Raw genomic sequence first — 16,254 nt, forward strand, 5'->3', positions numbered from 1 at the left:
TTTTTACAAGAAAAGATAGAATGTATTTTTGTTACTTTTTGTTGTCAATCTGAAATAAATACAAGCAGCTGAACATTAACGTGCAGAATCACATCAACTGTAAACAATATTCATAGCATTTGCCTCTATCAAAAAATGGCAATAACAAGTGTCCATCGTTTAAAACACTCACATCGACATTACTGATATGGTATTCTCTATTCCTCATGTTCTTGTGTGACTGATCATTGAAGCATAGGATGTAACAGGTCCATTTAGCTCACACCACAGTTTCTCGTGCCAAGTTTGAGCAATCTCTTTCTGATGGTCCTTCTTCTAAAGTGTCTGATTGTACTCTAGGAGTACAATCCCCTTCGAAAGACCCCATACTGGAGCATGAGTCCTCCAGCGATCTGCATGTCTCTGCTTCCTCCACTTCGTCCAGGGGTAACTGGAGGAACTGAGGCAGCATTAGGTGCTCTTTTTTCAGGAGACCTCGCTGATCATCTGCGCTGCAGCACTGAGCTCGGTTTAACAACTCCACCAAACCTGAAAGTCCCAACATGTTCAGATAAGCAGGCTGGATTACAATTTCTCACAAATAGAGAAAACATTAGAGAAATGAGAAAACATTTACCTTCCATGTCATAGGTTCTTCTCAATCCAGGGTTCCTCTGTCGGACATTTGGTCTGGACATCCCTGGAGAGAACATGTTCGCATCCACAGCACCTCTCCGGTCCTGGTGACATATATGGAAGACCACTGAGAATGACTGACAAATATTGAGCTATTAGCTGCTTTTCCACTGTCAAGCCAATGCAAGCTAGGGCGTCTTCAGGTTAACTGGGACAAATATCTGTGGAGCCAATATAACAGAGGCCAGCTAGTGACTTGTTGTGCAGGTAAACCTCACTACTCTGACTTTAAAGGTGCACTAGCGACAGACGCTAGAGGCCATGGTCTTAAGCCTCCTTGTTAGAGCAACCTATTCCTATGTGTATGGTTGTGGTTCGTTCCCACCTCGGAGCGGGTTGTGTGGTGTAGGACCGGCGGAATTACATTGGTGCCATAACACGGATGGGAGTGAGGTTTAAGGGTGTGAGTGTGACCGAAGCCAGCTAGTGAAGTGCTGTGCAGGTAAACCTCATTCCTCTCAAGCAACAGATGCTCAAGTCCATGGTCTTTAGCCTCCTTGTTAGGGAAACCAACTCTCATGTGAAGAGTCGCCGGTTCAATCCCAGCTTGGAGCGGGTTAGGTAGCATAGGACCAGCTGGGTTACATTGGTGCCGTGACTCGGATGAGAGTGAGGTTTAAGGGGGTGAGTGTAGCAGAGGCCAGCTAGTGAAGTGTTGTGGAGGTAAACCTCACTCCTCTGACCTATGAAGGTGCTCTAGCGACAGATGCTAGAGGCCATGATCTCCTTCTTAGAGCAACTGACACCCATGCGGAAGGTCACCAGTTCACATTTTTGGCCAATGCAGAGCCAATAGATTGCAGTGCACCATGAAAACCCTAACCCCTATATATGGCCCACAAATCAAACATCACACATCCCAACACAGCTAAAGTACACCATAGAATCATTATGAAATAATTAAGATGGAAATAAATGACAAGTAAACAAATGACATCTTGCTGTACAGCATTCAATTATGTTTATTAATATACACAGAAATGTATTTTCATTCATTATTTTAGCTTACCAATTGCAACTTTAGTTGGCACCATGTATTGAATGTTCTCTCCACTAATAGAAGAGTGATGACCAGGGCCAGATGGAATCTGCTGAATTTTTTATAAATTTCTGTGCAGAGTTTTCTTAAAAATTTGTGGATTTCTGTGGAATTATTTTGGGAGTATCATAACTTAATATGTGAAATAAAAATTATATCTTTTTAACTTGTATTTATTGTTTACAATGCAAATCCAATTAGTTTAACTTTATTTGGTAAACAAAGCAAGTCTCTCATATATCTACTAAAAGACATAAATAAATATTACTGTGCAAACTGCATTGTACAGAAATCAGATGAACATTTTTATATTTGTCAATAATGTTACTGTAATTAATTCAAAAACTGAATACATATAAATTTAGACACATTTACTGAAGTAAATAAACAGAATTTATGATGGGCTAAAAACCTGCTCAAAATCTGACGAAAATCTGCAAAATTCTGTGTGCACAGATTCCTTGTGGGTCTAGTGATGATCCAGCATACCATGCACAATATCACACCACTGAAATTTGTTTCTGTGAGCATCGCTTGGACCTTTGTGATTCATAATGGCTTTATAATATGCCCATGTTTTAAACTTTTCCCAAAATTGTATCATAGTGTGTTGAAACAGTAACAACATATTTTATAACATCTTTGTTTTGACAAGGACGTCAAACATTCTCCTCAGTCCAAATGCTCAGGAAAGCCCTGGTATCTTCAACTGATCAATATTGTATATTCTTTCTTTTTTGAGCAGTTACATTTTTCCCCAAAGTCGTAGCTAGCCTGCTTTGACCCAAGGCATTCGGGGGACTGAAAAATCCCAGCCTCTGGCTTCGAAGAAACCCTGATCATGCCCCAAAATTTACTGAGGAAAGGAGACTGGCCCTGACCCACACTGGCACGTTCACTTTAGCCATTCTTTGAGTTCTAAAGCAGTGGACTCACTTGAAATGAGGGAGGTGAGAAGTTCCCCTTTGAGCTGCTGGCCTCATCAACACCTGCAAATTCGAATAATATGGTTTTAAAAATGGGATAAGAACAAAGGACTTGTAACTTTCCAATGTATTAAAATTGATCAATTCCACCAATTTCTTTAATATGCAGCCATGTCTACTGTGTGAGATGTTTATTGTTGAATGGAGAAACAGCAAAGCTTCCACAACAATAACACAAATGAAAGATGACAAGTTCTCCACAGTGGAGGCTCTCACATGCCTGTACATTTAAGCTCAATAGAAAATTCCAGGACTCAACACAATATCTATCCAGCTATCTAGGTAGCTATCAGTCTATCTGTTTGTCTGACTTTCTGTCCATCAATCCACTTATTTATCCAACTTTGTTCATCTAATTATCCACCATCCATCTATAATCTGTCTGTATGTCAATCTTTTTAACTGGGTTATTTTTACATACCTTTATCTAGAATTAGTGCCTTATTAGCCAGAAAGGTGACTGGTGTGTTCAGGCTTATTTTCTGTCCGCTATCTCTCTGAAAATAGAGAACAATATTGATTAAGCATGATTCTAACAGACGTCTAAACATAGTTGTCTTAGCCAAAACCAGGCTAAATTTGGGCTTTCAGTCAAAATCTAATAGACATCTAAGAATAGGCCAAAACTAGACTAGTCTATGTAAAGTCACAAAAATATGTGACTACACATATAAGTTTGTCTAGTCTGTCTATTTGGGCTATTCTTAGATGTATATTAGATTTTTCACTTAAAGTCCAAGTTTGGCATTGTTTTAGCCAAGTTGTCTACGATTAGATGTCTATTAAGTACAAAACTGTTTGCTGGGTTTGCACTGGGAAGTTTAGTGTTACTTTTTCCCACATTTTTTGGCATTAATATGCACATTTCTATATAGAATAATACAACAGGTACATAAACAATATGCAAAAAAACTTGGTTATGCCAGGTTTAATATACAGTTAGGTGCATAAATATTTGAACATCGACACAATTTTAACATTTTTGGCTCTATACACCACATAATAGATTTGAAATTAAATGAACAAGATGGGTTTTAACTGCAGACTGAGAGTTTTAATCAGAGGAAATTTACATCCAAATCAGGTGAACACTGTAGGAATTACAACACTTTGCATATGTGCCTCCCACTTGTTAAGGGTCCAAAAGTATTTGGACAGAGTAATAATCATAAATCAAACTTTCATTGTTAATTCCAAAACACCACCAGACACTGGGTTTCATTCCTGGTGATGCTCTGTCAGGCCTCTACAGCAACTGTCTTCAGTTCATGCTTGTTCTTGGGGCATTTTCACTTCAGCTTTGTCTTCAGCAAGTGAAATGCAAGCTCAATCGGATTCAGGTCATGCGATTGACTAGGCCATTGCATAAATTCCACTTCTTTCCCTTCATTTCATTTCAATGAATTTTCGATTTCGATTCGATTTTGTTGGCGTAAGTCCAAATATTGTTGGACCTAACTGTATATAAAATATATGGATATTAAGGGAAAAGATAGAGAGAGAGAGAAAAAAAGCCAGCAATCCAACACCTAGTAGCCAACATATAATAAAAATATATGACTATTTTACATTTTGCCCAACATACCTAGAGGCTTTTTGGGCTTGTTCAATATTTGAGCATTAAATTAAAAAAGTTAAGAATGTATAAAATCTTTACAAAAAATTACAAATTTAACTGTAATAGTCAAAACTTTGCATTTACACATGAAAACTATGGCTAAAAAAAAAAAAGACTTATTAGACAAAACTTGTCTTTTGTATTCTTTTAAGAGTTTTAAAAACCAAATAGGTCCATTTTAAATACTGAAGAAAAAATATATACCATAAAGTTGTTTACACCTGGTCACTTGTTTTTTCTGACTGGATAGCTAATCATAAAAATGACAGGTCTAAATGTCTTCCGAAATGCATTAGAGCAGTGGTTTTTAAACTGTGGTACATGTACCTCTAGTGGTTCGGGGGCTTCCTTCTAGTGGTACGTGGAGGAATCAAATATATCATACATAAACATGTAAAATATATTCCAAAAATCATCACAAATGATTTATAAATGAATATTATAACATTTAGCCTATATTTATGAGGTCCAAGCAACATTTTCAGGTTTTGATGAATAGACTACTATATGTTAATACTTTACACTTAAGTGCAGTTTTTTTTTTTTTACTTTTTAACAGTAGTCTACCATTTTTAATTCACTTTTAAAAGCATATTAGAATTAAAATGCTGATGTTTTATTTTGTTTGTTTGTTAGTTTTTTTACCTGTAAGCACAGTGCAGTGTTAATGTTCAAAGTATTTATAATGTTTAATTGTGGCTGGTAATGATAAATATTATAAATAATAGGAATTAATCTGCCTGGTTTTTGAACTGTGCAGAGCTGTAGCTGCTTAATCAGGCCTACTACGCTACTGTATTTCAATACTGCTCATTATGGTGGTACTTGAAGAGATATTTTTTTTCTGAGGTGGTACTTGATAAAAAAAAGTTTGAGATCCGCTGCAATAAAGAATGATATAAATCCGATTGCTCAAACCACTTCAGAATGTGGTCTGGGACGCATTACAGATAAAACTGGACAGGTTTAAATGCATCTGGTAATAAATGTGAGAACACGTGTTGTGGGCTATGACCGTCAGATATACAAGAACAAATGCCTAAGCAACTGAATGCTACAGGTGACAGTTTCAGAATGTTTGTTTTATTTTAATGAAATAGTTTCATTTCATTTTTTTTTTTGACCATGAAATCGTGAAATTAAATTATTAATAGGTCCCAGCATTAACAACAGAGATGTTCATTTACAAAGTCATGATGTTTTGTTAAGTTTTTGGGAGTGTATGTTATACACAAATTAATTTAAACTTTTTAGAATTTTGGATGATATCTCACAAATATCGGTCACTTTATTATGTACACCTTACTACTATCGAGTTGGACCCTCTTTTGCCTTCAGAACTGCCTTAATCCTTTGTGGCATAGAATTAACACAATTCTGGAAATATTCTTAGAGATATGGTCCATACTGACATGATAGCATCACACATTTGCTGCAGATTTGTCAGCTTCACATTTATGATGCAAATCTCTGGTTCCACCACAACCCAAAGGTGCTGTATTGGATCGAGATCTAGTGACAGTGGAGGCCATTTGAATACAGTGAAGTCATTGTCATGTTCAAGAAACCGGTCTAAAATTATTTGCACTTTATGACATTGTACATTATCCTGCTGGAAGTAGCCATTAGAAGATGGATACACTGTGGTCATAAAGGGATGGACATGGTCAGTGTGCCCATGTGTGCCAAGAAAATATCCCCCACATCATTACACCACCACCACTAGCCTGAACCATTGATACAAGGCAGGATGGATCCATGCTTTCATGTTGTTGACACCAAGTTCTGACCCTACCATCCAAATATCACAGCAGAAATCGAGACTCGTCAGACCAGGTATCGTTTTTCAAATCTTCTATTGTCCAATTTTGGTGAGCCTGTGCAAATTGTAGCCTTAGTTTCCTGTTTTTAGCTGAAAGGAGTGGCACCCAGTGTAGTTTTCTGCTGCTGTTGTCCATCTGTCTCAAGATTTGATGTGTTGTGTAATCAGAGATGCTCTTCTGCATACCTCGTTTGTAGCAAGTGGTTATTTGAGTTGCTGTTGCCTTTCTATCAGCTCAAACCGGTCTGACCATCCTTCTCTAACCGCTGGTATCAAGGCATTTGTGCCCACAGAACTGCTGCTCACAGGATATTTTCTCTTTTTTAGACCATTCTCTGCAAACCCTAGAGTTGTGCATGAAAATACCAGTAGATCAGCAGTTTCTGAAATACTCAGAGCAACCCATCTGGCACCAACAACCATGCCACGTTCATTCATTCATTCATTCATTAATTTTCATGTTGGCTTAGTCCCTTTATTGCTCTAGGGGTCGCCACAGCAGAATGAACCGCTAACTTATCCAGCACGTTTTTACGCAGCGGATGCCCTTACCCATCTCTGGGGAACATCCACACACACTCATATACTAGGGACAATTTAGCCTACCCAATTTACCTGTGCCGCATGTCTTTAGACTGTGGAGGAAACGGGAGCACCCGGAGGAAACCCACGCGAAAGCAGGGAGAACATGCAAACTCCACACAGAAACGCCAACTGAGCCTAGGCTCAACCCAGCGACCTTCGTGCTGTGAGGCGACAGCATTACCAACTGCGCCCCTGCGTTGCTCATGCCACGTTCAAAGTCACTTAAATCACCTCTCTTCCCCATTCTGATGCTCAGTTTGAACTACACCAAATCGTCTTGACCATGTCTGCATGCCCAAATGCATTGAGTAGCTCACATGTGATTGGCTGAATAGAATTTTGCATTAACAAGCAATTTGACAGGTGTACTTTATAAAGTGGCCGGTGTTTATATATGACTATGATTTTTCTTTTAGCCTGTAATGAAAATAATACTGTAGCCTGCCTTGTGCATGTGTAATAATGTTTTACATCCTTCATATAAAATAATTTAAATGCCAAATAAGATATAGACTGTGTTTGTTGTAAATAATAAAATTAAGTAAATAAAAAGCAGTATTTGATGCTATAGTTGATGTAACCTAGTTATATTTGCATGAAGCACAAGATTTTAATATCAGAAATATATCTGATTAATGGACACTCATTTGTTTGGTCAACTGTAAATGGAATCGATTTCAGAAATCACATATCAGCTGTCTAATCAAAAAAAATGCATGAAGTGACCAGACGTAAGCAGGCCTATAGAGACAATAGTATCTGGATGCAGCCTTTATGACGCAAGCTGAGACTGCATATCTTATAGATGCAATGACAGACAGAATGCCCTCAATGAAGCTGGTGAATTTACTGTAAGAAGTGTGGTTAGATGAGCCAAATAAAAGCATTGTATGCAGCTCAGATTGTAACTGCATCCAGACCCCTCTCTCTATAGCTCCAACTCAGATTAAACTCACCTATCTGTGATTTTCTAATTATGCTAATAACAATGATAATTATCATGCTTAGTTGTATTTAATTAGAGTTAGAGCTAAACTTGCAGACAAATGGATCTTGTGAATCAGATTCTATAGAATTTAAAGGGACAGTACTTACCAATAATGTAAAATGGTTTGTTTTCAATTAATCTGAAAACACTAATGTAAAACAATAGAAAGCAGATGGAGGTTTCTCCTGCATACGAGCTGAATTGAGTTATTCCATTTTTGTGTATACTGAGGACATTAAACATTGATTTGTTCACTGCTGCCACTTTTCTACTTTTGCAGCAGCAGAATAATAACTAGAGAACGAAGAAAATCAGTGTATCCCATATGCCTGTGGTCCATCGAAAAGGTCAATCTATTAACTTTCAACAAAGAAGGAAATGTTTGTTCTGGTCACTCACCATGGTGACAGTGGCTTCGTGTGACCTGAGCCGGTATTTGTTTAGCATTGCAGCAAGGGCTTCCTGCAGGGTCTTATTAGACTTCACAACAACAGCCACTGTCTTGCCTGTGAACGCTACCTTTACGCTGTTCAAGAAAAACACCACAAACACACATAACACCTGATTACAATTGGTCATTAAAAACAGACACCTGTCGCCTTTTACTCAACCTCATGGTGTTTGAAATCTGTTTATTACTTCAATTGAGGAAAAAGTTCAAGGGGAACAATATGGTTATCAGCATATTTTCTTAAAGTCAGTAACAGATTATTTAAAGTTCAAGACAACCTGGAGTATTTTTTTTTTTTACAGATTTGTGTGTGTTGAGCATCAGTTAAGATAACATTAGCACCTGTTAGCTTAAATTTTGGGGGACACTGGATAATTTTGAGCTTTTGTCAGCTAATTTCGTCTTCCGGATTTAAAATAAATTTTGAGGTGAGATCAAAATCGGTGACGCTGCGCAAATCTGCTAGTAAAGTGTTTATGCATCAGTTTCTCATTATTATTCATAGCTGAGTTTTCTTATCCTATGAGAAGACCCTGCTTCTTAATTATTCAAGAAAGCATATGGTTTCTGAAGGCAAGGCAGACCTGCCAAGCTGTGAGACCCAATGACTGAGTGAGACCATGTCCACGCACAGCACAAGCCGTATGTGTTTCCATGATCCACAGGGTTTGTTGCATGTTTTTCCCCGTGGTTCTATCAGGCCTGATACAGCAAAGCTGTTGGTTTGCAGCAAGCATTTTTGTAGAGAGATTCTTTTATCAGTTGAGTTTTTGTCTTTTATCAGTTGAGTTTGTTACCATTCAGACACATCGCCAATCTGTGCTGCTATTTTCGCCATATGTTTAAAATCCTCCAGATTACCAGCAGGGTTAATGGTGTATCTGCATTAGACCAAGAGACTGAGGAATAGAGATGTCCTCCTCATTTGCAGTGTATATATATAAACAAGATTTTCTTTATAATGATATAACAAATTGTTATGTATATATGAAATTATGTATATATGAAAGCATGAAAAACCAAGGGAGCAGGACATTAAATTACTTACTGATTATTTCTTTGCACTTTAACTTTTTAACTTTTTATTATAAAATCATGGGTCTCCTCGTGGTTTGTGAATCATTTTGTGAGCCAACTGACAACAGTTGTTTGCTCCCCTCTTTTTCCCCTGCTCTGCCGGGCCACACCCACTCCTCCCTCTGCTCACAGAACTCCACGCCCATCTCGGAGCATTTTATTTTTAAATCTGAGGTAGACTTGAACTGAAAGCGGAGGGTTTCATGGTCCTTTAATGTAAATAATTTTATGTATGTAGATTATACAATCAACAGGATTTTGCAGACAAAATATTTTTGTCAGGAAAATGGACATTTTTTGTACAACACTTACGCAAATGTGACCCTCAGTTCGAGAGTCACCTGCTGATCCTGTAGCACAGAGCTGTCCTGGTCCAATGATAATGGTTGCTATATGTAACAGCCAATGCATTAAAAAAGAAAAGTATACATAAAATTAGAAAAGTAAGAAATAAGTTAATGTGTATAGGCATGTTTTTTATTTGTACAAAAAACTACAAAGGATAAAAACGAGAAGCAAAATTCAATAAACTGTCTACATTTCATGCCAGATTTACACATATAACAGGCGTCTTAACAAATATCTTTGCTACAATCAGCAAAATTTTAGTCATCAAATAGAAACAAATGAATGACTACGCAAATGAAGTCTGTCTGGTCTGTCTATTTAAAGGTGCAGTATGTACAATTTTGACTCTTTGCAGTAATTTAAATCATGCTAAGTGAAAATAAAGTCAGATATTCTCCATTAAAAATGTGTGTTCCGTGTCAGAATGCAGGTTTATTTTTATCTTTGTAACTCCTCCCACTGCCAGTTTACCCAATTATATCAGTGTAAAACACAGTGTATTTATTTTCAGTCATGAAGGCTGTCTCAGTACTGTACACTGTAAAACCCAAAAAGTTAAGGTAACTCAAACCATTTAAGAAAATCAGCTGCAACAAACCATTTAAGTTCAAAAGCTAATTCAAATAAGTACTGTAAACTTAATCCATTTGAGTAGACTAAGCAATTTGAGCACAGTAAAAACCAATAAATGAAAAAAACCAACTGACTACTGCAAAACCCAAAAAATTAAGGCAACTCAAATCATTTGAGGAAATCGATTGCTACAAATCATTTGACTTAAAAATCTGTATGAGTACTATGAACTTACTCCATTTAAGTTATGTACAGTAAGTACATAAATGAAGTTATATGATTAATGAAGTATTTAATTAGCTAATTTAATTTGCTAAAGTTGACTGTTGGGTTTTACAGTGTATATGAAGGTGTGGCCAAAAATGTGAAAGTACAAGCCTCCAAAAATTGTTAAGAATTATAAAAACCCACAAGAGGTGGCTTTTAAATAGCAAATAATACAAATATTACAAATGCAAACATTAGCCGATTAGTTTACAGTGTGAGGCTCAACCGTCAGGCACACGCACACTTTGTCACCAATAAGGCAACCAATGAGTTGTGTGCAACCAAGAATGAAAAAAAAACTCCAAACTTTTTCATTTGGACTTCATTACATTTAATGACTGGTCTATTTTTTCACTATTGATAGACATCTATTGCCAAACCATTTAGGTTGGGATACCTATATGCTTATTTCATTTAAAAAAACGACCCGTGCTCAACAGAAATGACTGTGATTGACCGTGGACGTCATCAGTTCACTGGTCTTCACTGAGTGCTAACACAGATACACAGACACTGGAGCATTTTAAAGTCCCAAAGATCAGTTGGTTCATCAGCGGATTGCTCGTGTGTGTTTGCACTCGGTAAACATCAGTGAAGGGCAGTGAACTAATGACCTTCAAGGGCGATCACAGTCATTTCTGTTGAGTACTGGTGAACACAATGGCAAATCAACGGTTTAAGAACACACTACACAGTGCTTAAATGTTTGCTAAAAATGGATGTTTTTTTTATTTTAGTATCAAAATTCAGTATCTTGACAAGTCTAATATTGTGAAAGAATCAGTTCATTAGCTTGAGTTTGACAAATGGCATCTAAAACTGCCTTTTCCCTTAACTTAGCTGAAATTAGGTCCCATATCTCTTTTTATTTTCACTATCCATTCAGAACAGACCTTCGGGTCACTCTAAAAGCAGTGAAATGATAGATTTGTGTCACTTTCTCTTAAATAATAAGATATACAGCCAGATATACAACAATACACCATCGCAAATGCCTTTCCTGTGTAACTCCAGGCTATACTTCTGGGTTTCTTTCCACTGCAGCCTCGCTTTCGCTTATAAAATGGCAGCTGCATGAAATCAGTGTATTAAAAATCTTTAAAAAAAATGCCTGGTAGGATTTTTTTTCTGTCAGGATTTAAAGACACAGAATCAGAATTTGCCATACAGATTAAAATGTATTATTATTTAGTTGCGTCTGACTTTATTATAGGCATTTGCAATATTATTTAGTAACCCAAAATGAGGAATATATTTGGAATGTCAAAAGAAATTGTGACTACAAAGTTTTATCGTTTTTTAATTTGGCAGATTATGTTATTTATATAGGAAATTAATTGCTGCGGCTTTGCTTTTCTATTATTATTTTTTGCACATTGTCACTCACAGAATCACTTGCAGACTTTGTTTACTCCAATGCAATTGTATCATGGTGTCTTTATAATTTGCCCTGTATAATCAATATACCCATTTGACTCATACATGTAAACATTTTGCACTTCTTACTTTATCTTTGCCCTGTAGATAGATAATGATGTCTGACAGAGGAAGTCTTCTTTTTTCACATAGGCCGGTCAGCATGTTCCGGACAGTGAGACCAGGTCGGGCTGGGGTCAGAGATGCCGTACCATCAGGCAGGAAGACACAACAATACTTATCAACCTTTCCATCAGCAGAGCGTGAGACTAATTTCTCAACCTGCAACAACAGATAAAACTAAACACCAGAACTGTGTGTACATACTGTAGGTATAAGCAGACATTGTAGCACATTACCTCTGAACTCTTGACAAGTCCAGTCTTGAAGCTGATCGGTGATTCTGGGAAATGGTCAACACAGAAGAGAGATTTTATTAGACAGTCTAAAGCAGGACTTTCCAATCCTGCTCCAAGGGGGGCAATGTCCTGCAGAGTTTAACTCCCAGCAGATCCAGCACACTTGCCTGAAAGTATCTAGTGAGTTTGAAGACAACGGCTCTATCCAAAAGCTTTATAAGCTTCCTATGAAATATCCATTCCAAGGATTATGCAAATCCATTATCAGCTTTACTTCTTGTCTTCTAAAATACCCTTATGCTCTCTCTCTCAAGTTTGCTGTAGATCATTAAGCCATTTTGCTTTCTCCGATGTCTGTACAAATTCAGATTTATGAGGTATGCATGGCTTGCGCCAGTTTCACCCTGCAAGCATGAGTGAAGCATGAGTGGTGCATGAGCAGACTTATGAATGTATTCACACCAGAAGCGTTTGAAGTGTGACGACTGCCACAAGGTGGCCCTTTAATTACAAAATATATACATTTAGTAAAATATATAAATTTGCTTCTAAAGATGTTTACGTTATAAACTTGAAGAAGTAACATGGTGGCACAGTGGTTAACACTGTCACCTTACAGCAACAAGGCCCTGTGTTTGCGTAGGTTTCCTCCGAGTGCTCCAGTTTCCCCCACAGTCCAAAGACATGCGTTGAAAGTGTATTGAATAAACTAAATTGCCCATAGTATGTGTGTGTGAATGTGAGAGTGAATGAGTGTTTTCCAGTACTGGGCTGCAGCTGGAAGGGCAAATATATGTTACAGTAAGTTATAATATACTCATAAGTTGCCTGTTCATTCCCATGTGGCGACCCCTGATGAATAAAGGAATTAAGCCGAAGGAAAATGAATAAATGAATGAATAATAAACTTGACAGTCTTTAAAGTTTTTATAAGATGGGTGATGTACAACATTCACATATAGATATTAAACAACAAAAACATGTATATTTTTATAAAAAAAAATTTTATTTATTATTATTCGTTGCACTATTTAATCTTTATTCACATAGTGCTTTAGCTATACAATCCAAGACTGCATCTAGCTCCAAGTAGCTTTTTCTCAATGCAAAAAAATATAATTCTGCCATGACACAGTTTATGTCAAGTTATATTTTTGGCCTGTTTTTAAAATAGCAATCCTGCGTCATTGTTTATATCACTCTGCAACCTACCTATTTTGGATCATCAATTTTTTATGACAACAATTATTGTTCAATACACATGCATGCATATTCTGTGCATTTTGTGCTTCTTTTGCACATTTATATAATTTTTTTTTGTGTGAATTCAGATATATTTGCTCATCAAACGTGTGCTGTCACTTTATTTGAGTATGAGCAGCACAGCAAAAATAGACTCTGTGTCAAAACATTGCTTCCCACATGACGCTCACTTGCTGCACTTTTTCCCGCTTCCAGTATGAATGCACTCTATTTGTTAAAATCCATGTCGAAAAATATGTGCAATGCTCATGCTTGCAGTGTGAAACTGGCCTTAGAGGGCAGCAAGGCTACAAGATTGTAGTGCAGTGGTATCCAAACTCGATCCTGGAGGGCTGATGTCCAGCTGAGTTTAGCTCCAATTTGCTTCAACACACATGCCAGGACTGTTCTAGTATATCTACTAAGAGCTTGACTATCTAGTTTAGGTATGTTTAATTAGGGTAGGAGCTAAACTCTGCAGGACACCGGCCCTCCAGGACTGAGTTTGGACACCCCTGTTTTAGACACAGGCCTTGATTGGCTTGTTTGCCCGTGTTCAACAAGCCCAAACTCCGTCCTGGAGGGCCGGTGTCTCGCAGATTTTTAGCTCCAACCCCAATTAGACCTGAACCAGCTAATCAAGCTCTTACTTTGTACTACAAAGCTCCTGGCAGGTGTGTTGAAGCAAGTTGGAGCTAAACTCTGCAGGACATCAGACCTCTAGGAGCAAGTTTGGGCACCTCTGAACAAGGTTAAGAGCTATATTGCAAAAGAAAATCGGTTTCCAGGAACAAGTTTGGACATCCCAGCTCTAAAATTGTGTTATCAATTTAATATGACATACAGTTGAAATAATTTTCCCCCTGTCAATTTTTTTTTTCTCTTTTTTTAAATTATTTCCAAATGGTGTTTAACAGAGCAAGGAATCTTTCACACTAAATCTGATAATATTTTTTCTTCTGGAGAAAGTCTTATTCGATTTATTTCAACTAGAATAAAATCAATTATACAATAACTTGCCAAATTACCCTAACCTGCCTAGATAACCTAATTAACCTAGTTAAGCCTTTAAATCAGTCACTTTAAGTTGTATAGAAGTTTCTTGAAAAATATCTAGTCAAATATTATTTGCTGTCATCATGGCGAAGATAAAATAAAACAGTTATTTCAGATAAGTTATTAAAACTATTACGTTTATAAATGTGTTGAAAAAAAATCTGCTCTCTGTTAAACAGAAAACAGGGGGGAAAATACACAGGGCTGCTAATAATTCAGGGGGTCTAATAATTCTGACTTTAACTGTATATTGACATTATAAATTACCTCCCCAGGACCCTCTCTTCTCTTTGCGCTTGTCCTTTCCCATCATCCCTTGCAGATTGACCTTCCTCCTCTCCACCACATCTTCAGCATCAGCAGCACTTGGCTTGGCTTTTAACCTCTGAAATACAGCAAAGTCTATGAATCTCTCATTCATATCAAAGATAGATTTTAAATTGAGAGGTCCAGTCTGTACCTCCTTAGTTCTGTCGAATTTGGCTTGCTCTCTGGGTGAATTGCTGTTGGTTTGTTTGGATAATGCAAGGGGTTTGCCACGAGAGTCCAGCAATGGCAGTGGTCTGCCCTCCACATTAGCTAGCATACAGCTTTGATAGAGCTGAGAGCGCACAAAACGAGTATAGCTGTCAAACTTCATCAGTTTGAAGATCTGGAACGAAAGAGAGGGAACGGAGAGGATAGGATATAGGTTAGGACACTTCTGCTCAAGAGGGAGTCAAATGAGGGTGGGCTCTCGATTTGATTATTTTTAGTAGCTCTGGATAATTGAGTCATGATTGCTGTCTGTTCTTATACTGTGCTTTGACTCACCTCATATGACAATAAAATGCGTTTCTCACTTGGAAAATGTAGTCTATATGACTCAACTTAATTCTTAGAAACCACAAAAGACGAAAACTACAAAAGCATTTGTTGTCGTACATGTTTTTCAGATTTTTTTTCACTTGCCGTGTTGTTGAAGATGAAAGCATTTGAAACTGATTGAAAAAGATGCTCTAGATGGTGCTTGCTTGCAGTTGATTATACTGTGAATGCTCTAGTTTTTTGTTCAGTGTCACTAGTGTACATGGTTTGCTTGATGACTGGGATGCACTTAGGCAGAGTCTTAAACTTTTTTTCCCCCTTAAAACATTGTGATTACTTTAGTGGTTAGCAATTGAATATAAGCAGGGTTGTATCTGGTCATTTTCTGTATAGGAGACATCCTGGGGAAACTAGGATATCTTAATGAATTAAAGTTAACACCATTGACTTAGTACCCACATAGCAAACGGACTTGGCCCAAATGTGGCCTTAATATGGCACTGCTGGCATATTGCTGGCACTGGCATGCATAATAGTCGCATTTCCACTGTCGGGCCAGTGCGAGCCAGGGCTTTTATCAGGCTGGACCGGGCCAATCACCCGGAAGGTTGAGCAATGAGGCCAAAATCATGTCATGTTTCCATTGTCGGGCTAGTAGCTTTCAGCGCGCCATGCAAACCCCGCCCCCAGAACGTCCCCCAAATCAAACGTCACTCAACCTGCCCACTTCAGCGGGAATTAGGCCGATAAAGCACACCATCGCATCATCACGAAACTATTAAAATGAAGTCAATCAAAACAAACTAATGACACATTACTGTACAGCATTACATTATATGTCTATACGCACATGTTTGTATGTTCTCATTCATCATATTCGTTTACTCGCCGACCGACTGTTGGCATTGTGCATCGAATGGTCTCGCAACTAACAGAAGGAACCAG

The 16,254-nt window shown here is 37.6% G+C and overlaps 1 protein-coding gene across 28 annotated transcripts in view; it reads right to left on the bottom strand.

Annotated features, from left to right (window-relative positions):
* Positions 1-16,254, bottom strand: part of rgs14b (regulator of G protein signaling 14b) — a 63,272-nt gene continuing 47,018 nt past the window's right edge. For 27 of the 28 annotated variants that reach the window (XM_073936095.1, XM_073936084.1, XM_073936086.1 and 24 more), the window contains 10 exons: positions 14,963-15,154; positions 14,770-14,887; positions 12,205-12,248; positions 11,936-12,127; positions 9,554-9,630; positions 8,113-8,239; positions 3,122-3,197; positions 2,651-2,703; positions 617-719; positions 1-528 (listed from right to left, as the gene is read on the bottom strand). In XM_073936095.1, coding sequence (XP_073792196.1) covers positions 260-528; positions 617-719; positions 2,651-2,703; positions 3,122-3,197; positions 8,113-8,239; positions 9,554-9,630; positions 11,936-12,127; positions 12,205-12,248; positions 14,770-14,887; positions 14,963-15,154 — 1,251 coding nt within the window. In that variant the 3' untranslated portion in view covers positions 1-259. Of the gene's footprint in view, positions 529-616; positions 720-2,650; positions 2,704-3,121; positions 3,198-8,112; positions 8,240-9,553; positions 10,876-11,088; positions 12,128-12,204; positions 12,249-14,769; positions 14,888-14,962; positions 15,155-16,254 lie in introns of those variants that run through there. The other variant, XR_012397278.1, reaches the window with a different exon arrangement.

Source organism: Danio rerio, chromosome 21, assembly GCF_049306965.1.
Source record: "Danio rerio strain Tuebingen ecotype United States chromosome 21, GRCz12tu, whole genome shotgun sequence".
In the NCBI taxonomy this organism is placed as follows: domain Eukaryota; kingdom Metazoa; phylum Chordata; class Actinopteri; order Cypriniformes; family Danionidae; genus Danio; species Danio rerio.